The 23,327-nt window shown below is 46.7% G+C and overlaps 1 protein-coding gene across 1 annotated transcript in view; it reads right to left on the reverse strand.

The window, feature by feature from the left end:
- The window catches only part of PRKDC (protein kinase, DNA-activated, catalytic subunit), a 2,818,033-nt gene that overhangs the window by 2,208,003 nt on the left and 586,703 nt on the right, over window positions 1-23,327 (reverse strand). The window contains exon 29 of the mRNA XM_086965729.1: window positions 18,635-18,734. Within this exon, the coding sequence (XP_086821855.1) occupies window positions 18,635-18,734 (100 nt within the window). The remainder of the gene's footprint in view (window positions 1-18,634; window positions 18,735-23,327) is intronic.

The raw sequence follows: 23,327 nt of genomic DNA on the forward strand, positions 1-23,327 counted from the left end.
CCCATAGGCGCCATCTCTCCCGATTCTTGGCACGCCTAGAAGGCACTGACTAGTTACCAGCGCGGAGCTATCCCAGTGGGAGGAAGTGGGAATTCTAACACTCGGGGACTTATATAGCGACGGGCAGCTCCTGCCGTATAAAACTCTAGCGGAGGACACAGGCCTTCCTCGAGGTCAGTTTTTGTTGTACACGACGGAGGTGTGCATGTTGCGTGAGGCATGGGGTGAGGTTGCTCAGGAGCCTGCCACACATCTGACTGCTGCAATAGCTACATTAGCTAGGTGCGGGCCATCACTTCGCAGATTCCTTACGAATACACACAGCACCGCGGCTGGAATCCCTTCAAGCCCACTTGACGCTGACTTGCAGTGCCCCAGTACCGACAGTGAATGGGAGGATATCCTTAGAGGCCCTACCCGCATCCCTTGGAATGCCAGAGTCCGGCTTATAACAATACTACGTAGTCCATAGGGCGTACTTGACCCCAGTTAAAATAAATAAATAATTCAATCGCACTGATGCCGGTTGTCCTCACTATGGTGAGACAGGGGGACTTACTCAATTTGCTATGGTCTTGCACATCCATACAGTCATATTGGGAAGCGGTCACCAGAAATTTGGCACAGAGCGCACACTTAGCTGGTCATGGGAGGTGTGTCTCCTAGGGTTATACAAGAGGTCTAATAAACACAGTGACATCCCGCTACAATTACCTAGGGCTAATAAAAGCCAAGCGCCTACTCACAAGGCGGTGAAAATCCCCGTAGGCCCCCCCAGTGAAATTCTGGTACCATTTGCTTCTATGTTGGGCATATGCTGAGTGTATAGCGCTGCGGCGAGAAGACGCGATAGACATTAGGAAGCAGACAATAGTGGCGGAATGGGACGCAATCCTGTCGGTCTTTCGTGCCCTATGGTACAGTGCCAACAGGGACTCGGATGCTATGTCGGAGTAAACGACGGACTGGCGCCTGATGCTTCAGACAAAGCATGCACGGCGAGTGAGCACATACGATACCAGCACAGCACTGTGCGCTGTGTAACAGTAATATGAGGCCCCCCACCCCCTCCTGTTGACATGCATTCAGGTTCAAGAACATGTCGCAGAATAACCTTTTATGAGGTAGTGTGTAGTTTGGCTGAGACATACAGCATAGCTATCTCCAATGTACATGCGCACAGACCAACAACAAGCTGTCAGGAAAGTGTAGTTCGGAACTATGCCCCATCCTATAGACATTAAGTTCTTTACATGAGAGGAGAGAAATGTGTTATACATCCTGTTGCATTTATGTTCTGTTGCAAACTGAGAGAAAAGCGAAAAATATTTTTTGTTTTTTAGGGATACATATTGATATGTACGACGTGGGAATCCAAACGGGAGTGGGAGGACAGGTTCTGGTCGGATCTTTTGGATGCCTCCACTTGGAACAATCCGAAAAAGTTCTGGGATTTAGTCAAGTGGGGGAAGGATCCTGACTCGTGTACCCCGGCAAATCATGTACCTCCAGAAGAGTGGGTAACTTTCTATTCTGCCCAATTCAGAGCTGAAAATCCCAAACCCTTACAAATCTTGGGAAAGGCACCCCCGTTACACACCCACGGGGAGAAACTCATTTGTTTTTAACCTCCTACCCCACCCCGCCCTCTTGACTCCTCCCACCCCGGCGTCATCGCCTATTTAGGCTCCGCCCACTTTGCCTCGCGAGTAACCGAAGCTCTGTGGCAGAGGGCAGAGGTTTTGCGCGTTGAGCGCTGTGAAGCTTTATTATTCTTTTAAAAATCTTGTTTTGTTGGCCTCTCTGCTGCTGAGTGCTAGCAGCCTTAATTCCATTTCTCCCGCTGATTACAAGCGGTGAGTGGCACTTTTGTTGTTTTTAACCTCCTACCCCACCCTCTTGACTCCTCCCACCCCGGCGTCATTGCCTATTTAGGCTCCGCCCACTTTGCCTCGCGAGTAACCGAAGCTCTGTGGCAGAGGGCAGAGGTTTTGCGCGTTGAGCGCTGTGAAGCTTTATTATTCTTTTAAAAATCTTGTTTTGTTGGCCTCTCTGCTGCTGAGTGCTAGCAGCCTTAATTCCATTTCTCCCGCTGATTACAAGCGGTGAGTGGACTTTTGTTGTTTTTAACCTCCTACCCCACCCCGCCCTCTTGACTCCTCCCACCCCGGTGTCATTGCCTATTTAGACGGGCCTTATGCGTCTGCGCAGCGGACGTGCGCAGCGGGCGCGACGGAGGCGAGCCGGAATCGCACCAGAGTCAAGCCCGTCTGCGCCCGTCCGCGACAGGACGGGCACAGGGCTCAGTCCCGATGCCCCAAACAGTGTCACGTATTCCCGATCTGCTTTACTACGGTTGAGGGGACCCCCTTGTACTTCTCACCTTGTATTTAATTGTCACAATGCTCCAACCTCCTGTCCCTCTTGTAATATTTTATTGGACTCCTGCCCCTCGCGGTTAGACTCTATGTCTTCCACCTTTTGGAACCCTGCCCCCTCGTGCAGTTCTCCCCCTTCCAAATTACCCAACTCCGGCCCCTTTTTCAAATTTATTAGCAGTAACTGTCGTTCTCTCGTAAAACATAAAAGAGACATTTTCGATCTTTTACAGACTGTTAGTCCAGCTGCCATGTTTCTGACGGAAACATGGCTAAATGATAGCTCTGGCCCTGACATCGCCATGGCTCTCCCCAATGATTACACCTATGTTGGGCGAAACCGGCCTCTTAAAGAGGGTGGTGGAATTGCCATCATTTTTAGGAGAGAATTCTCCTGCAAATGGGAAGACCTTGAGTTCCCCAATTGTGAAGCTGGTCTATTTAATCTATCACTTACCCCACATTTCACTCTGACCGGCACATTGATCTATCGCCCCCCTGGCGCAGCGAGTAACTGGGCTTCCTCCCTCCCAGATCTTGTTGCTCCACTTTTGGCTCAATCCAATAATTTTATGGTCATTGGAGACCTTAACATTCATTTCAACTCTGCTTCGTGTGCCATTTCCACACGTCTTTTACAGGATCTGGCAGCTTTAGATCTTCATCTCCACAACTCTGACCCTACTCATAAGGCCGGCAACCTTTTAGACCCCATCATTTCCAACCTTTCGATCATTTCGTATCAATCCTCATTACAGGTCCCCTGGTCGGATCATTTTATTGTAAATTTTTCTATCGAAATGGCCTCTTCTAACCCCCTCATGCCCACTCATCCCCTTAAAGACAGTAGGAATTGGAAACGCCTAGATGCAGACAAACTCAATCTGTGTCTTTCTAATTCCAAGCCTCCCCTGTCTATGAACCTGTCTACAGAGGAACTTCCTTCTATCAAACGCTGGTTGATTAATGCTTTGGACTCTTGTCTCCCTATGCAAAAGAACAAACGACATATTCTTCATCCACCGGTACCCTGGTTTACTGACGCTCTCCGCCTAGAAAAATCTAAACGCCTAGAAAAATCTAAATGCAGAAAGCAGAATATAAGGCCGCTCTTAAAATCTACCATACGTCATGTGATAGTGCGAGAGCTTCCTTTGCGAACACCACGCTTCTTACAGCACAGAATAGACCCCAGGCTCTGTTCAAAATCGTGAAGGAGCTGTCAGGGGCTTCTGCTGCACCCAAGGCCCCCATTCTTGACACCCTCCAGTGTGAAGCTTTGGCCAACTTCTTCGTCGAAAAGATCGAGAAGATCTATGATACTTTCGACTCCTCTCCCGTTGTGTCCACTCATGTTGTCTTACCTGTAGATACCCCCCCAGTTGTTACATCCTTCTGTAGTACCCCCATGCCTCCCAAACTTCTTGCCTGGGATCCCATTTCCCTTCCGCTTTTAAAAAAGTATTTACAGGATATAAAATCTGGGTCTCCGCTCGACCCTATGCCCCCTCAAATCCTGAGTTCTTTGGATCCCTCCCTACTCCTTATTATTTTGAAAGTCTTGAACGCCTCCCTTTCTGAAGCGATCGTGCCCGACGAATGGAAGCACGCTATGGTGGTCCCATTATTAAAAAAGACCAACTTAGACCCTAACAACCCCTCTAACTTCCGCCCTATTTCGTTGCTTTCATGTTTCTCTAAAATTTTGGAGAAACATGTCAATTCTTTGCTTAATCTTCACGTGGAGTCCTCTAACTTTCTTCATGGTTCACAATCCGGGTTCAGGGCTGGCTTCTCGACTGAAACCACTCTCCTTGGTGTGTCGGAATCCATCAGGCTGAAAGTGGACAACGGGGAGACAGTGGCACTCATTTTGCTTGACTTGAGTGCTGCATTCGACACCGTCTCCCATTCCATCTTGTTGTCCACCCTGAGAGAGGTGGGTGTCGATGGTGCTGCCCTGGCCTGGATCTCTAACTTTTTATCTAATCGCTTGTTTCAAGTCTTTTCCTCTACTTCCATCTCTTCTATCTTTCCCTCTAAGCACGGTGTCCCTCAGGGATCTATTCTTAGTCCTCTCTTTTTTAATTTATATGTGAGACCCCTTGCTTTTTTGGCGGAACAGGCAGGTCTCTCTATTTACTCCTACGCTGATGACACTCAGGTCATCTATTCTCTCTCCACCAACAAACATCTCCCTTTCTCTTCTCTCCAAACTGGACTAAAGCAGATTGCGGCATGGATGTTGGAGCATAAACTAAAACTAAACGGGGAGAAAACAGAACTGCTCCTGTTTGGCTCCGACACCTCGCTCTGGGGCCCACATCATTGGCCACCGGAGATGGGCCCTCCTCCCATTCCAACCTCATCTGCCCGTAACCTCGGGGTCCTCCTGGACAATCAATTGTCTTTCAGGCAGCATGTCGTGAAAGTCTCTGCCACCTGTACTACCATCATCAGGTGGCTTAGGAAAATCTCATGGATGCTGCCGGCTGACACCTTGAAATCTGTAGTCCAGGCTCTTGTCATCTCACGCCTGGACTACGGCAACATCTTACTTCTAGGTGCCTGTAAGGAGGTCACTAAGAAGTACCAGGTAGTACAAAATATGGCGGTCCGCCTGATTTGCAATCTACCCGCCAGATCCTCAGCCTCTTCCCACCTGCGTAACCTACATTGGCTACGGATTGAGAGCAGGGTTAAATTCAAGGCTTTATGTTTTATGCATAAAATCCTGACAGGAAAAGCCCCTCCCTATCTATCTGTTTTGGTGCAGCAATATCTTCCACCTCGTACACTTAGGTCCTCCACCCAGAATAAGCTCAGGATCCCACGCATCAAGAGAGCAAAAATGGGTGGTCGCTCTTTTGCTCTGCTGGCACCTTCTCTTTGGAACTCTCTACCCCCCCCTCTGCGCTCCGAAATGTGCCTCCTTACCTTCCGTAAGGGAATCAAAACCTGGCTTTTTAATATGTAAGTTCGTTGATTTCCTTCCCTTCTCATCTTTAATATTGTTTCACACCCATAGCGCCGGGAAACCTACGGGTAGCTGAGCGCTCAAGAAATGCAATAAATAATAATAATAATAAAATAGAGGCCGAGCTGGCTCTGGGCTTGACCTTGCGAGGGAAAGCTCCTGGCATGGATCTCATCCCAGCGGATCTGTTTAAATCAAACTCAGCCTTGTGGCTCCCCTACATAACCATGATTGCTAACTCATTAGCTAAAGGAGCTAGCATCCCAAAATCTTGGAAGGGAGCCGAGATAATACCAATATTATAAAAAAGGCGACAGGTCCAATCCAGGGAACTACCGCCCGATCAGTCTCATTGATTCCATTCAAAAAATCATCGCTCGTATGGTCTTGGGATGGGTTCAGGGCTGGATTGAATCGGAGGACATATTATCTCCTATGCAGGCGGGCTTCAGATCAGGTATAAGTACCATTGACCAGGTGTTCAGACTCTGTCTGATCTACTGGAAAGTGGTCTTGCTCGGTGGCGGTACCATCTTTGCTGCATTCATTGACCTGAAGTCCGCCTTCGACCTAGTGCCAAGGGACAAACTGTGGGGAGTTATGAGAAACTTGGGTTGGCCACTAGAACTACTGGACCTCATAATTAAACTCCATGAGGATAACTATGCGAGGGTGAGGTGGGGAGGCCAGGGACAAGTGACGGAAACATTTCCCGTAACTAGAGGTGTCCGTCAAGGGTGCGTCCTGGCACCAACACTCTTCCTCCTATTCATCGATCAAGTGGTGAAATTTTTTATGGATACCCCCACTGATGCCCCTATGCTGGCTGGGACGAGATTCCCATTGCTCATCTTCGCCGATGACACCCTCCTCCTCTCTAGAACACGCAGCGGCCTGCAGCGGGCATTGGACCGCTTTGAGGAGTTCTGTGCCATTAACAATCTTGCGGTGAACGTGGGCAAAACAAAGTTTATGGTTTTCTCGAGAAACCATCCTGTTTGGAGCTCTGTGAGCTTGAATGGAGTCAACCTTGAGCAAGTCGAGACCATGACTTACCTGGGGGTTACCCTTGACAGCCGCTTGAGATGGAAAGATCAAATTGGCGTACAACATCTCAAGCTAGCACGGTTAACTGGCTGTCTAATAAAAGAGCAAAAGAGATCCATCACTAAGCGGGTCATCCCAGCTCAAGATCTATGACGCCAAAATCAGTACTGCAATCTTATATGGCGCAGATCTTTGGGGCTATATGGATCTCCTAAATCTCTTTAAAACCCAATGCAAGTTCCTACGGAACCTGGTAGGTCTACCACAGTCGTCTCCATCAATTCCCCTCTGCTTGGATCTGGGGTGCCTTCCGATCAATGAGATAGCCAGATTCAGATTGGTGGCCCTGTGGAGGCGAATATGGACCTCCCCTGACCTGTCCCTATTCGCGAAAGAACTAGCAGAAGTCAGGTCAATTGGTGGTTCTGGAAAAATCCTATGGCTCCAAGCTGTAAAAAACATCCTGGTAGATATGGGATTAGAACAACTCTGGACAGCTCCCTCCTCTAATGCCTTTCCCTCCAAACAAGAGTTTAAAGCTTTGTATTGGGTGTCTCTTCGTCAAAATCGAGTTTCGATTTCCAGCCTTACCAGCCTCACGGGCAGGTTCCTTACTTTCAAGCTAGACCTGTCCCGTGAGCCCTACTGGGATGTTATTAATAAACCGCTGGACAAGAAACTCTATCACCAGTTCAGGGTAGGTGCTTTGCCTTAGAACACTTTTGTAAATAAATGGTCCACGGGTGTATCAGATCTCTGTAAAGGCTGCCCGGGGCAGAAGGAATCAGAGGGCCACTTTCTTTTTGCCTGCCCCAGCTACTCGGCGCCGCGAAACAAATGGTTAAAACCACTGTTTCAGCGTCTACCATTTAGAAAATCTGCAGATGCCATTTGGGCGCTAAAGACTATCACCTCTGAGGTCTTTGTAGTGAGCCTAGCCAAATATCTGGGGTGGGCTTGGATCATTAGGTCAAAACATGTCAAAGTTGTTAGAGCCCCTCAATATTGCTTCATAAGGTGACATATTCAGTTTACTGCATAAACATCCGATTGTACTGTTTGCACTTTCTGCACTTTAAGTATGAAATGGTGTCCCATTGATTGTCATGGTTTGCTATGTAATTATTAACCTTTATGTTTTAATCAGGTTTCTCACCTTAGATGTTTAATACTCTTTTTTAACTTCCTTATAATCAACTCTTTTAAGGATTATCATCGTTTGGTTTACTTGGTTTGCTTTATTTGTATGTAGCCCTTGTTCACCAATGTATTCTTTTCCTTGTAAAAAAGTTTTTTAATTTACTGTTTTATAAATGTACTATAATGTGTCTTATGATTTATCAAATCGAAATAAAGACTTGAAACCTGAACCTGATATGTACGACCGCTCGGACTGTCTATTGATGTAAAACACAAAAGTAAAAGCAGAAGAGGGGCTTAAAAAAAGAAACCCTATACAGTTATGTAACTCCTGAACGAATGTGTACTATATAAAATGTGAAAAGCAATAACCAAATTTAAACAAAATAACACATTCTGCTAATAAACAACACAATTCTATGGAATTGTCCTCTCACAGCAGTGAAAATCCATAGTCTTAATATCTCAACCAAGTATCCCTGTCAACCTCAATCCCTGTACGTCAAGGCCCAATTGATACACATATCCTCAATAGCCTGATCATTATCCAGGCGTCGTTTTCTGTACGAATACGTTATTTAATCATTCACTTTAATGGCCCTAAACAGTTTTTTGACTAACCCAATTGCTTGATGTATTTCCGATAAACAAAGGCTATTAAGAACAGGAACCATCCACCAGTAAGAAAAGCACCATACTGGGAATTACTAAATTGTTTCTCTAACTCCGATTTTATTTTATTCATATCTAAAAAATCCCACACTTTGTTAACATTACTATTTTTAAAACTCAAAGGTGGAGGATGAGGGGATAAAGGCATATAACATCCAGGAGCATCTCGGTGTGGATAACCGGTTTTGCATATTTTCGGTAAACATTGCAGTCTATCCCTCCCAAATGGTCTGCAGGGTTTCATATCTCACTGCTTTTGGTATTTTGGATTCCTTTATACCCCTCAACAAACTAGCTACGCATTAACTACATAACATTTAAAATAAGTAAAATTGTCAAATTGAGACACCTGCATCAAAAATCAGTGAATCTGCGAGCAACAGATGCTGAGTAATAAGACCTAAAACTAGGAAATGCTAGCATTTCATCAGGTTACGACAACTGTAGAATCTTTAGGTTAGCTCTAGGAGATGTATTCCTCCATATAAATGATGTCAGGCAACTCTCCAATTTAAGTAGGCATCCTTTAATTTACTAGGAACATAAGAACAAAATAATAATGTGAGGGGCAGAATAGACATTTCTAATTAAACATATCCGACCTATCATAGACAGGGGGAGGGATATCAAAATTGGAAGAAAAGAGTATATTTTGGATAGTAATGGGACAAAGTCCAAATGATAACATTTGAGAACTAAATCGGAGAAAAAAAAAATACCTTTTTGGATGTTGATTATAGTCAGCCCTTATTTCAGGAGGTAAAATGTTTGGTGTAGTATTTGTTTTTAGTTTCATTAACATTATACCCCTCAGCTTAGTGTATCTTTAAACTGCTTTGAGGGCTATTTCAAAATTATCTATCGGGGAGCAAATACAGAGCGATATCATCCGCAAGTACTTTTATTTTAGCAGCGCCGCCGTAGGAGGGTCTATTCCCTTATGGGAGCAAATAGACTGAGCTAAAGACTCTATACATGGTGGAAATAACATTTGTGACAGAGGACAGCTTTGGCGGGTACCTCTACTAGGAAATTTAGTGCCTGCCCACTGATTATTATAACTTCGGCCGATGTATAAGTCTGACCATAGACCTTGTGAGCAGTGTTGGAAAATTGAATTTTCTCCATATCTTAAACAGAACATCCTAGCTGAGAAGGTCAAACACGTTTTCAGCTTCTAACACCACAAAGGCCGCAGAAATATTATCTGCTGTGTTAAGATCAATAAACTCAGGCAGATAATACGTGTTAGCCTTCAAGTTCAGCCCCTTGATAAAAGCATTTTGATTAGGGTGGATCTAATTAACAGCGCTGATGCAATTAGTTACACTTTTTGTATAAATCTAATAGTTTGTATTATGTAGCGTTACAGGTCAGTACCAGGACAGTTCAAATTCATCTTTCCCTTTTAAAAAAAAAAGTTTTAATACCCCTTTTTTTTTAAAGCGGGTGGGATGGGTCCACCAAGTAAAATAGCATTAAACAACTATTAGAGGAACCACTAGTAGAGAATAAAAACACTTCTAAAATGCTGTCCCAAAGCCATCTCCCCCCACGCTTTGGACCTTGGCAATTCCTTTAAGGCATTTGCAACCTCTTCGTAGCTAATTTGTGATGTTAAAAAGATGACGGACTCCCTTTTAAACTCTGCAAAGTGCACTTCACATAAAAATTGTTCTGCTAACGCCGGATCCCGTGTGTTTCTGCTTTCCCCTTATATAACGAGGCAAAGTCCAGAAAGAGCTTCCCAATATCTACACTTTCTCATTTATTTTTTATGTACAAGTATCCCTGATACCCTTGATCAGGAGTTGATTATATTTGCCTTTTGAAATCCAAGCCAAAAGGCACCCCCATCTTCTCACCTCTTCATGCACCACCTGTTATAATTGTAGTTATTAAGAACCTCCTTTTTCAGAAAGAAATCTTTTAAGATTTACTTTTTATCCCGCCACTTATGTTATGTTTAAGTCAATTGCTCTGCTTGAACCTTGGCATAAGTTTAATATGCAGTTCTTTGCAAATTATATTGCTCTTCTAATCTTTTTTCTTCAAAAAGTTGATAGAGACCATAAAATCCCAGAGTGTGGCCTTAAATGCCTCTAATACTTTCGCTCTATCTGCCTTGTTTTTGTTAGTTCGAAAAATAATGCTCAATCCTCCTCGATAGAGACTGAATGACCGTTTCTTGGTCAAATGAAGACCTATCCATAACCCACTCTACTCTTGGTGACGTAATGAAAACTTTAAGACAACCACTGAATGATCTGAAAACACCCCTACATGATAATAAGAAAAAACTAATTAGATAGTTAAGGAAGATAAAAATAAAACTGTGTGAAACTGATCTATATTCCTTTGAATGACACAAACATTCTCCAGTTACTGGATTTAATTTATGCCAGATATCTTGTGCAGCTAGCCGAGCGCATAGATCATAAAAAATCTGTTTCGTATATTTAGTTTGCAGACAATGTGGATTTGAGGAATCCAGACATGGGGAGGGAATAAAATTAAAATCTCACTCCAAAATTGGTATACCATGAAGTGACTTACGCGGTTTAATGTTGTTATGGAAAAGATCCCAAAAGGAAACAATATTGTATCTTACATAATGAGCCTCCACGGGGACTATAACCCCTTCATCCATAACCAGCGGTAGGCCGCTGACAGGTGCTTTCTTACAAATAACCATTGAAATAACCACTGTGCGATGCTCCTGCTGATGGGAAAAAAATGTTGTTTAACCCAAGATTAGTTAAATTGATTTCCCTACTTACCCCAAATGAAATGCATCTCTTGAAAAAGAATAATTGAAGGATCATATTGTGGTAAAGTTCAAAAGATTAACATAACATTTGCGCTTAAAATTCAAGCCATTTACATTACAGCTAAATATTACTACCAGCAATTTAATTCTCCCTTTTTTCACTTTCTGACCATTTCAAAGCACCTAGGTACAGTAAGCATTAAAGATCCCAACTCTACCTGCCTCTGCTTGAAATTTCCGAATCCTTTTGCTGTACCTAAACAAATGTCATCCCATTTAGTGCCCACCGCTCAAACACCCAACTCCCTCCCTCATCAACTACCCCCTGACCAACACCTACCACTACCATCATTTTCTCTCTCCATCATACCCTGCGCTCCTAACCTCAGAAAGTTAAGAGCAGTCGATCCTGTTTTCATGTGGTGCATTCTTCCTGCACAGACGGTGGCCCAAAGCTATCAGTTCTCACCGTCAGGGCTCCCTCATCTAGGACAGTAATTTCTCAGCATCAGTTGGGTTAGTAAGAATACTGAACGCCCACCACCCAAGAACCTTCAACTTTGCTGGATGTAACAGTGTGCCTGTGCAACCCTGGCTCTAGAGGTCTCGGACAAATGCTTCAGTTCCCATCATCTTCTGGAGGTTTCATATGCTAAGCCAGAAAGATTTTAAAGGAGAAATCATTCCCTGCTTTTACAGATTTTAAACTGAATTTCTTTTTTGAGGATCTCCTCTCAAATTCTGAAATTGTGAAGAGACCAAACTAGTCTGTGGCTTTGCACCATCTTTAGGAGCAGTCGAGGGAACCCTTTGTACTCTGGCGATTGGGAGATCAGAATGCAAACCTGACGAAACCCTTTCAGACAAGAGTTCACTGAGTTGTTCAAGGAAGTCTTCGCTTTGACCAACAATTGCCAGAACCCTCACGAGTCCTAAATTTGCTCACCTGGATCTATTTTCTAAGTCCTCTAATTTGTTTTTTACTTACTGCACATCCTTAAGAAGCGTAGATGTAATTTCTGAGTGGGACTGCTGCGCATCCTCCAAATTTGAAATTCTTTATTCAGCTTACGTGCATCTAATGCTCAGGTTTTACAAGCCTTTATCAATCAAATCCAATTTACTATATGCTCTTTACATTTTTGGTATCTGTATCAGCAACTGTTCGAGCAAGGCACAAGCCTGAGCACTGGATTCCTCTGAAGCTCCCTCTAGTGCCCCTTTCTCTGCTTCTAACTCAATGGTGTTGCCTTGTGGCATTTCAGTAAGTTTCCTTAATCAGGTTCTTTTTTTTTTTTTATTCTTTTTATTAAACGTTTGTGACAGTACAGTGAGGTAATTGCGAGGTCACAGAACATTTTAAATATGACAGTAGTATAACAGTGATTAAATGCAGCTTTACAAATTGAGCACCTCATCTGTACGACCCTTGCTCAGATCATTTCCCACTCCTGCCCTCCGCAGTTCTTCTACCGGGGAAACACAGCTTAATCAGATTCTGGACTCTTTGTTGATCTATAATCCAGTACTTCAAACTTTAGGTTGTAGTTGGCATATAAGAAAAGTCAAAGAAAGATTATACTCTTTACCATAGAATGTTTGACCTGTACTAGCTCCAGACTATATACAAAGACTTAATATTATATTTAATCAAAATCTAAACCAAATAGAATGCCGGATTCTTATTAAATATATAAAGTTAACTTTACCGTGCCTGAACGGCAGGAGGCTAATTTGCATTAGCTCTCCAGCAACTGCCCAGCTAGTCCTTGGCCTGAATGAGATGTGAAAACTGCTCATAGAGCAGAGACCATGGCCTGGGAGTGGGGAGGTGTTTTTTTCTTCTGGCATGAACACTTGTTGTAGTGGGCCTAGGAGAACAAGTTACTTACCTTCGGTAACGATATATCTGTAAGAAACAGTAGTTAGTATTAGATTCCTTGCCTTAGAATATCACCAGGCGTCAGACTGGATCCGGAAATTTTTGCATAGCAGTACCCTTGCGGGTCGGTAGGCGTCGTCTGCGTCTCCGCGTCCGTCGTGGGCGCTGTGATGACGTCGTCGGAGTACTTAGACGCCGCCTCCGCGTGCCATGTCAAAAACCAACACTGGTGCCATTGAAACTAGTGCCCTGAAAGAGGATGACCTTAACCCTAGATATCGGTTCGCAGAACGGGGAGGATGGGTGGGGCGGTAAGGAATCTAATACTAACTACTGTTTCTTACAGATATATCGTTACCGAAGGTAAGTAACTTGTTCATCTGAAAGAAACAGGTTAGTATTAGATTCCTTACCTTAGAATAGATACCCCAGCAATACCAACCCCGGTGGTGGGTCTGCGAACCAATAATCACACCAGAAAGTCCTGGAGGATGGAACGGCCAAAGAAGCCATCCCTCCGGGCTTGGCTGTCCAGGCAGTAGTGTCTTGCGAACGTGTGCAGCGAGGCCCAGGTAGCTGCCTGACAAATATCCTGCAAGGGGACTCCCCGACCCAGGGCAGTGGTAGCCGCAGTGGCCCGAGTGGAATGGGCCCTCAGCCCAACAGGAGGCTCCTTCCTTGCCGAGTAACAAGCCTTGATACACAAGACGACCCACCGAGAGATGAACCACTTGTGTACCGCCCGTCCCTTCTTAGCGCCCACGTAACCAACAAAGAGTTGATCATCCACCCGGAACTGGCGTGTACGATCCAAATAGAATGAGAGCGCACGTTTTGGGTCCAGACAGTGGAGCTGCTCTTCCTCCTTTGAGGGATGCGGAGGCGGGAAGAAGGTGGGCAAGGTGATTGACTGCCCGATGTGGAAGGCCGTGACAACCTTTGGCAGGAAAGAGGGTCTTGTCCGCAACACAACCTTGTCCGGATGGACAGAAAGGAAAGGAGGTTTAGAGGAAAAAGCCTGGAGCTCACTCACTCTCCTGGCAGAGGTGATGGCAACCAGGAAAGCAGTCTTCAGAGTAAGAAGGCGGAGAGGACAGTTGTGAAGTGGCTCAAAGGGAGCGCACATCAGATAAGTAAGAACCAGGTTCAAGTCCCACAGAGGCATAACAAAGGGAACAGGTGGAAACATGTGGGTGATGCCTTTCAGAAAGCGATTTACAATAGGGGACTTGAACAAAGATGGTAGATCAGGCAGCCTCAGAAAGGCCGAAAGGGCAGAAAGGTAGCCCTTGATGGTGCCCAAAGAAGAGCCCTGCCGGGCAAGAGAAAGAAGGAAGAGAAGAACCTCAGAAAGAGGGGCAAAGAGAGGATCCACAGCCTTTGCTGTGCACCATGCCACAAATCTGTTCTACCTGCAGGCGTATACCGACTTAGTGGAGGGACGCCTGGCTGCCAGAATGATATCACAAACTTCAGAAGGCAAGTCAAATGGCCTCAACTGTCGCTGCTCAATCTCCAAGCATGGAGGTGGAGACTGGACATGTTCAGGAGGAAGACCGTCCCCTGTTGCTGTGACAGAAGGTCCTCCTGAAGAGGCAGACGAACCAGGGAACCGACAGACATACTGAGTAGCTCGGGATACCAGTACCTTCGTGCCCAGTCCGGAGCCACAAGGATGACTTGGGCCCGGTGGCGTTTGATCTTCTTCAGCACTCTGGGCAGAAGTGGTATAGGCGGAAAGGCGTACAACAGACCCAAACTCCACTTGTGACGAAAAGCGTCTCCGAGCGAGAGCAGATGATCCCCCGATACGCTGTGGCATTGCGGTGGCATTGCTTGAGGGGTTGTCTCGAAGTGGAGGGAGTAGCCCCTTCGGACGATTTGCAGCACCCACCTGTCCGATGTGACAGTGCACCAGTGGGAGTGGTGATAGCGAACCCTGCCCCCCACTGGCGTCACATGGACATGAAAGCACGTACTAGGAGGGTTTTGAGGCGGATGCTGCGGGGGAAGGTGTGGAATGGCCTCGCCGTTGTCCCCGACCGCCTCCACGGCGATTTCCACGGCCGCCACCGCGTTGGATGTTAGCCCGCGGTGCGTGGCTGGCAGGACGTGTGGGGGCGCCCCTTCCTTGGCCACGAAAGGAGCGAAAGTCACCCGTTTGCTGGCGCAGGGCCGAGAGGCCCAAGGACTTGGCCGTAGCCCTGGAGTCCTTAAAGCGCTCAAGCGCATGGTCTGCCTTGTCGCCAAAGAGGCGAAGGCCATCAAACGGCATGTCCATGAGTGTATTCTGGACATCCGTTATAAAGTTGGCGGACCTCAACCAGGCGTGGCGACGAATCGCCACCGTTGTTGCCATCGCTCTGCCCAGTGAGTCGGTGGTACCCAGCCCACACCGGATGGAGAAACGTACCGCATCTCTACCCTCCGCAAGGGCTTGGGCGAGTTTAGCCTTGACCTCCGCCGGGCATTGTGGCAACACGTCCGCGACCGTGTCCCACAGGGAGTGGGTGTAACGGCCCAAGAGGCATGCGGTGTTGGAAAACCGCAGTCCCAAACTAAGGGAGGAGAATATTTTCTTTCGATAATTCTCATACCTCTTGGATTCCCGATCAGGCGGAGCCGACGGGAATGCGGTCTGGGAATTAGAGGCCTGGATGACCAGGATCTCAGGGGTGGGGTGGGTGGACAGGAAACAAGGGTCGCCCGGGGCCGGGTGGTGGCGTCTGGCCACGTTCCTATCTACAGGCTGGCCTGTAGCGGGCCTGGACCAAGTGCCCAAAAGAACGTCAGTCAAGGCCTCATTAAACGGCAGCAGAAGCTCCGTTGAGCTTGACTGCGGTTTAAGGACCTCAGTGAGGAGGTTAGTCCTCACGGCCGCAACGGGAAGCTCAAGGCCAAAGGCCTTGACTGCCTGCGTCAACACCACACTGAAGGTTGCCCCCTCCTCTGAAGCCACGGTAGGTGGGACAAAACCAGTGTCTGGCGAAGTGTCCAGACCACTGGCATCCCCAAGTCCACCTGTCCAGTCCTCCTGGGAATGACACTCCCGTGTCAGAAGGTCCTCAGACCTCTCCCAATACTCCTCATCACCCACCTCCTGATAATCAGGGTTGTCAAAGGACGGGCCGGTTTATTGAAGTAGAACTCCCCAAGCAGCGTCGAGAGCGGCACCCAGCGGCACCGCTCCGACGCCGGAACCGGGTCAAGGGAGGTATTGGGGCGGCACTGCCCGAGGACGGCGCCGGAGGTGACACCTGTGGAACCGGCGCCGGTGAGGTTCTCAGGTCAACCGGCGACGATCCGGATCCAGAAACAGATCCAGTGGGGCCCTGCGGCACCAGGCCCAAAGGCGCCGGAGGCGTCGGGGCCGAAGCACCCGACCCGCTAGGGCCCCCAGACGGGTCCGCTGGGCCCGAAGGCGCTACGGAGTCCGTCGGAGGAGAGAGGGACCTCATGGCCATGAGGAAGCGCTCGATCTCCTCCGGCGTCGCTTGCTGCCCAGGGACCAGAGGGTATGGGGCAGGTCGCGACGCCAGCGACTCCGACAGAGCCGGGTGGGCGTTATCACCCGAACCCCCAGCCGCATCGAGTCAGCGTCGGGGGGAGTCGGAAGAGCGATGACGTCTCTTCGACTTCTTGTGCTTACCCGACGACGACTTCGACCCGGAGAAGTGATGTCGACTCCCGGAGCTATGATGGCTCCCTCGGCCTCCGTCCGGACCGGGACCACCCACGGCGCAGGCCGACTGCCGGAGCTCGAGCCGCTTGCGGGACCGCTCCCGCCTAGCCTTCGAGGTTAAGGCCCGACAGTCGGAGCAGGTCTTGTCGTCATGATCGACGCCGAGACAATGGAGGCACCGACGGTGAGGGTCGGTGACGGACATCAGTGTCGCAGTCCCCACAAGGCTTAAAACCTGGCATCCCTATCGGCACCGATCGGAGTCGAAGACTCGAAGAAATTGTCAAAAGTGACTACGGTACCACTTTTTCCAGATCTGCGCTGCTGGCGCGGAAAAAAGCAGAACTGACGTCAGCACGCGGAGGCGGCGTCTAAATACTCCGACGACGTCATCACGGCGCCCACGTCGCCGACGACGGACGCGGAGCCGCAGACGACGCCTATCGATGCGCAAGGGTCCAGTCTGACGCCTGGGGATATTCTAAGGTAAGGAATCTAATACTAACCTGTTTCTTTCAGATACTTAATTTACTTAAAGGTAACTTCCCTGTCACAAGTACATGCTAGGTGGCACTTGGAAAGGCCCCGATTTTAGTCCTGGCATAAAACCCAACGGGAGGAAAGATTTCCCAAGAACCAGTTTTGAGGGACCACAAAGGAGGGGACCACCCCGGTCACACCTCTGGGTGGGTACACAGACTCTGCACAAGGAGAGAAGGGTTTCCCATCTTGAATTTTTAGAGTGCAGGGTACTGTGGGATTGTTTCACAAAGTGGATAGGTGTCCAGGGAACTTTTACCCCATTGGTTAGGGAGTGCACTGTAGCTTCCTCCTCTCACATGCTGGTGTACTCTACCAAAGCTAGACCCTCACCTGGTCTTTCACAGAATACTTTCTGGACCTTCGGAAGATCAGAAGAGGACTGGACCTGTGTGGCTACAGAGACACAACAAGCTGCAAGAAGCGTTTTATTGCAAGTACTTAGCTGAACAGTGGCAAATGGAACTTGGATGGAACTTTACTAGTGGCTTCTGCTTGGCACCCCGCTCAAAGGTCTTGGGAGCTGAGCCGGGCTTAGAGGAGTACTTTTGTTGTTGCTTGGGCACTAAGAAATGAAGTTTCTTTTTGGATTAGTACTTTGAAATTCTGTTAGAACTTCTGACTTCCAGGCTTTCACTGATACTAATCTACTAAGTGTATCCAATCTGGTTTCCATCACAGTCAGCCTCTAATTACGCCTAGATCTCGATCCACTATGTCCACAGATTATTATTGGTGCTCTGTGACAGTATATTTTTGCTTAAATCTTTTAAAATTCATATCTTGAAGTCCCATAATTGGATTTTGTAATTTTGGTCATATTTTACACAACATGCCTCTATATTTTAAAATGTATTATACAATTTATTGTGTTTTGTGTGACTTTATCTACTGTGTATGCGTTGCTTACTTTACACATTGCCTTTGATTTAAGCCGGACTGCTTTGACTCATGTTACCGGGCTGGACACAGGTTTAGTTTATGTAATTTTCATGACATCTAGCAAGTGGTGGCCTTATCCTTTGAAGTAAACACTTGTTCACCCCAAATAATTATATACTTTCCTACATCTATCATTATATTTAGTTACATGTTTACAGGTGCATTATCAATTTTGACCAAGCATGAAAAGAAGAAAGTGGAAAATGTTATTTGTGAATCTTTGAACGAAACAACTTATTGTAACTAATATAGTAATGTATCCAGTCTCCACTGCTCGATTACATGTCAAGGCGCAGTTTGTCTCTTTTTCTGTGTCACCTTCTGGCACATTCAATATATGTGGTGATGGAGCCCAAATAGAGTTTGGGGCATAGGCCTTATCTGCCCCCCTTGCCCCAAATGCCCCTTCAGAAACCCAGAGGCAAAAATATACCAGATTTGCAATATATCCTAATATTATGCAATATTGTGCTGGTTGCCTTCGTCACTGCTACTTTAGCCTTTACAAAATATATTCAAGGATAATTTTCATGGTAAAATGTACTGTTTGCAAAAGAAAAAGAAAAACAGGGAGAATTTTACTACTATTTCTGCATTTACTAACCTTGGCAAACGTCGTTTCCCAGCTTTGACTAGTGATGGTGCTTTCTGAATAATTATGCGTTTCAGATGGTCAATGGCATCACTGCACTGCTGAACTGTACCTATGTTCAAAACAAACGAAGAATCACAAAATATTGATATTGCTACATAAATGCAAATTGCTCTTCAACAGAACAGGACAACTACGGAGTAACAAGAGAATGGCAGGAACATGAAGAACAACCCCCCAGATATTGACAGTTAAAAGTAGTTTTTTCTGCTTTTTGGTACAGCTAATAATAGGGTATTGTGATGCTAATCTCTGAATAATTACGAGGACATGTACTGAAGAGCAAGGGAGATCAACCCCCCCCCCCCTACAGAGACCACAGCAACTGTTAGAAATTGTAAAGAACCCTGCTGAATGTTGGCACTAATTCTGCAGACAATCACCAAGCAGTAGTAGCACACTCACTGAAGAAGGGAGATTATTTCAGTGTCCACTACCAAAGATGACTGATGATTTGAAAAGCAGTGAAACTATCTGAGCTGGTCAAGAATAACGTTAGAACATTTGAATACCAAACAACTGAGGGATGCAAGCAACATGGCATCAAGGAAAAAACCAAGGCTGTTGCTTTTTTACCCAGATTGATGAGACAAAAACATCAAGGTGAGGTTAGCCCCCCTAGTGTTTATGGCACAGACTATGCCATGCCCAACTGAATGACACCACCAACGGATGCGCAAGGCTACTGCTCGAGAAAGCATTTCCGGATCCAGTACGGCACCTGGAGATCCTTCAGAAGGTAAGGAATCGGCGGCTAGAAGTCTCTATGTTATTGTGTGTTAGAAAAACAACCTTTCCTCTACTCCCTTTATACAGCAAGATTGTCACATAGATCATAGAAAGAAAAGTAACAGCCAAGTTCCATTGGAAGACAGTGCCTGACATTTGACCTCTGTATTTGAATGCACAGCAAATGTGACAAGATAAGAAGATTTACAGGGCTATGTACAGAAGGAAGCGCTTGTGGAAGAATACAAGGAGAGGTAATGTGAAAAGGATTTGCTCTTTGGGAGGCAATAACTGAACCTGGACAGCCTACAAACAAATAAAGTCAGCAGATAGAAAGACAGAAAATGTGAGTTGCAAACCACAAAGCCAATGATAAGCAACAGGAGGAATATGTCCCCAAGATGTACTTAGCAAACCAGACAGCTGCACGCACTGCCGGGTAGGCTTCTACTTAACAAAAGCATGAGCTGGGGACCCTGGGGGGGAAGGAGTCAAATTTTGATTTATGTATTGTAAACTGTAGGGTGGGGAAGGTTTCTTCTGTTATCTTTGTAATGATATACTGAAGGCTCAGACATTAGGGGGTCTGCTGTTTTGTATGGTCAATTGTGCAAAAAACGTTTGTCACACTAAAAACGAATAAAATGTTATAAAAAATGTATATGTCTCTATTAGCTTATTTTGTGAAGTCTTTCTGTTTCAATATGGTTTTGTAAGCCGATAACACACAGCTCATTGTGCCCACTGTTAAAAATCATGACAACACTAAGTAGAACTTTGAACAATGTATGTCTGCTGTGGTTCACTGGACGTGCATTAATTATCAGAAACGTAATGGAGGTAAAAAAACAAAAATTCTCAACTTTGGCAAACTATTTTTGGTATGGTCACCTGAGTCGTGGTCTGGGTAATTGGGGCTTCCCCATAACCTGTCAAAACTGCGAAAAACCTTGAAGTAGTCTTCCACAAATAAATTTTTTGCCACCCCGATTAATTGTGTTGCGGCTACATGCATTTACTTTTTTCAATTGCTTCGCAAGATGTTTGTGTGCTGCTTGTATGGTCACGCAAAAAAGCAGCGCATGTTTTCATTTCTCCGCAGACGGAATACAACAATTCCCTGTATCATGGGGCACTGCAGTGCAAGCGGTTTAGAAAGCTGCAGCAAGACTTATTCTTAACACCACCAAAGAAGCCTCAAAGCACAAGTAGACTGTTTCTTTGCACTGGCTTCCGGTACATAACAGAATATAAATATTAAACTTTGGCCAATACTGTGAGCCATCTCCTTCTACAATTCTTCCTTGGGAAGACATACTCATATACTTGTCAGTTTTTATGCAATGGGAGGATACTGGGCCTCTGCCAACATCTTTTTGGGACATGGTTACACATCTGCAGGCATGGGACGTGTCCTCTGGAGCCTGGGGTCAACTCTGATAGGTGGCTCTGCCCTCTTGTGAGCTGCTCTATGGGCAACATCTGGGAATGTTTCTTCTAACTTTTTTCTTCTCTTTCTATTTTTAGGCTTGACCTTTTAAGGTCTTGCTAGCGTTGCAGCGCGCAGCACTGCTAGCAGCGAGACATATTTGGGTAAAAGTATTTTTTGGAGAAGGACTTCTAATCCCGCCCATGCTTTCAATTGGGCAATGTCAATATTTATTTAAAATCCTGCATTTCGATTGCTTTGTAGGGTTTTTGGTTAATGCCCTGTGGCTTTTTTTGTGCACGCCCTTGAGACACTGAGTCTACGTCTTCCTTTAATTTTATGGCTTTTCTCTTATCTGATGGGGCGTGTCAAGGGAAGGTTGAGGGAGAGTTCAGCAAGCTTTAGCTTTTGCAAGAAGCACACAAGCCAGTCTCATTGGCCGTGTATTGCTGATCACGCTGCCTTCACGCTGCATTCTGCCTCCCTTTCATTGTCTCCCCCACACTCCAACATTCAGACTCTTCCTCTGCAGTCTCTGCTCGACCCGCCCTCTCTCGGCATTGGTATGCACAGCGCCGCACCCTGTTTTGCTTTTGTCGTGTTTTCGGTTGCACGGCTGGAGACAGGCTTGAACAGGTGAGCGGCTCCAGGATCATTATGCAAGAGTTCCCGATAGAATGGGCTCTGCCTCTGGAGCAGCTTTGCAAATGTACACATTTACCTCTTTGCTTTCGTTGTCTTGTTAGCATTTATTTCACACTGGTAGAGAGGCTTTTGCCAATGTCCTGCCGGTAGTGCCTCTGCACGTTTTGTTGGACCAGTCGAGACCTGCATTGTTCCAGCATTTCTCTTGTGTTTGGAAACGAGTAAATAGCCTGGATTTGGGGTGGGGGGGGGGCATGGGGGGGGAAATTGAGGGAAGGTGGAGGAAGGGCCTGGAGGTGGGGGTGCAAGCTGCCTCTAAAGCAGGGGCAATAGTGGTTGAGCAGATAGCTAGGAGTGGAGCAAGTAAGAAGCGCTTTGAAGGAGAGCGATGTAACCATGCTAGAAGCACAGCAATGGGTCTAAATGGCGGAGGGTAGTTTATAACCTAAAACTAAACTTCTTCCTTGCCTGCACCCTGAGAGCGATATTGGTAGCGTGAAATGTGCCCCATGTATACTGGTAACCTGGCATGGTACGCCAAACATACCTTACAGGAAACCCCCATTAGGCCGACCAGTGCTGCTGATGTTTTGAGGGCTAGATTAGTTAAAGCCCCAGCTCATTCTGCCCGAGCACCAGACGTGGGGGCGAGGCGCAATCCTGTCTTTGTAGGAATCGCCATGCTTAACTGCTGCAGAGACATTTTACCCAAGCTGCTCTGCCGCACCCTAAAATATTGGTCACTCCATTAGTTCAGCTTCAGAAGTACAAGTTACTTACCTTCTGTAACGATGTATCTGGTAGAGTCGGTTCTAGCCGCAAATTCCTTAACGTAGAATATCCCCAGGCGTGAGACTGGACCCAGAAAAGTTTCTTTCCCAGCATCCCTGCACGCAGGGGGGCGGGCCCACACGACTCTGCCCGACATCCTCCGCAGTGACGTCAGCGAGGTTACATAAGCCCCACCCCAGCGCGCTGACGTCAGTTTGCTTCAGAGAAATTTTCCGCGCCACAACGCTGAGCCATCACAACAAAACTGAGGAGAGCATGGGAACACTGTGCGAAAACCAGAGAACCAATAGAGAGAAATAAAAGGCGAGGCCCGCCACTTGACGGCCCCAAGAGACCAAAAGTCGACAACAGTGGGCCAGAGCAGAAAAGGAGCAGAGCACCAGACCAAGGTACAACTTGTGCAAGCCAAGGCGAAAGCACCGGGTGGCAGTAAAGCACCAGAAGGCTAGATCAGCAAAGCCATAGTGAGCAAGCGCAAGCACCACTCAGTGGAACCACCCTGCAAGCCAAGGCTAGAGCCAATCTGAAGGCACAAGTATGTGAAAGCACCTTGACAGAAAAGAGAGAAAGGAAAAGAGAGAAAACGAGGAAGAAAGTCCGCAACTACAACCACAAGGGGAAGGATCACACCCCCGGGACAGAGGAGCAAAAGTAATCCAACCCCAGACCACCCTGCCAAAGAAGGGCAAACCTCCTGAAAGGAGGAGGAGTCAAGGACAGGAAAACCCATCCGCATAACACAGTGCCATCTGAAGGGAACAGGAGGCAAAGGACAGGTAAAAGAACCCCCCACGACGAAGACCATGCAGAGATCAGAATCTCCAACAACAGAGGGAAAGAGCAAGATAGGCCCCCACTCTGAACAGAAACCAACTGGAGGGAAGCCTGACCGGAAGAAATTGTAGAGGATACCCACAGAAGACAAGGTACCCAGAGGGAGGCCACTGCAGAAACGCAAGCAGAGGGTCCACGAATAAACGGGGAGGAAGGGTGGGTTGTGAAGGAATCTGTGGCTAGAATCGTCTCTACCAGATACATCATTACCAAAGG

The sequence above is a fragment of the Lissotriton vulgaris genome, chromosome 4_1, assembly GCF_964263255.1.
Source record: "Lissotriton vulgaris chromosome 4_1, aLisVul1.2, whole genome shotgun sequence".
NCBI lineage: Eukaryota > Metazoa > Chordata > Amphibia > Caudata > Salamandridae > Lissotriton > Lissotriton vulgaris.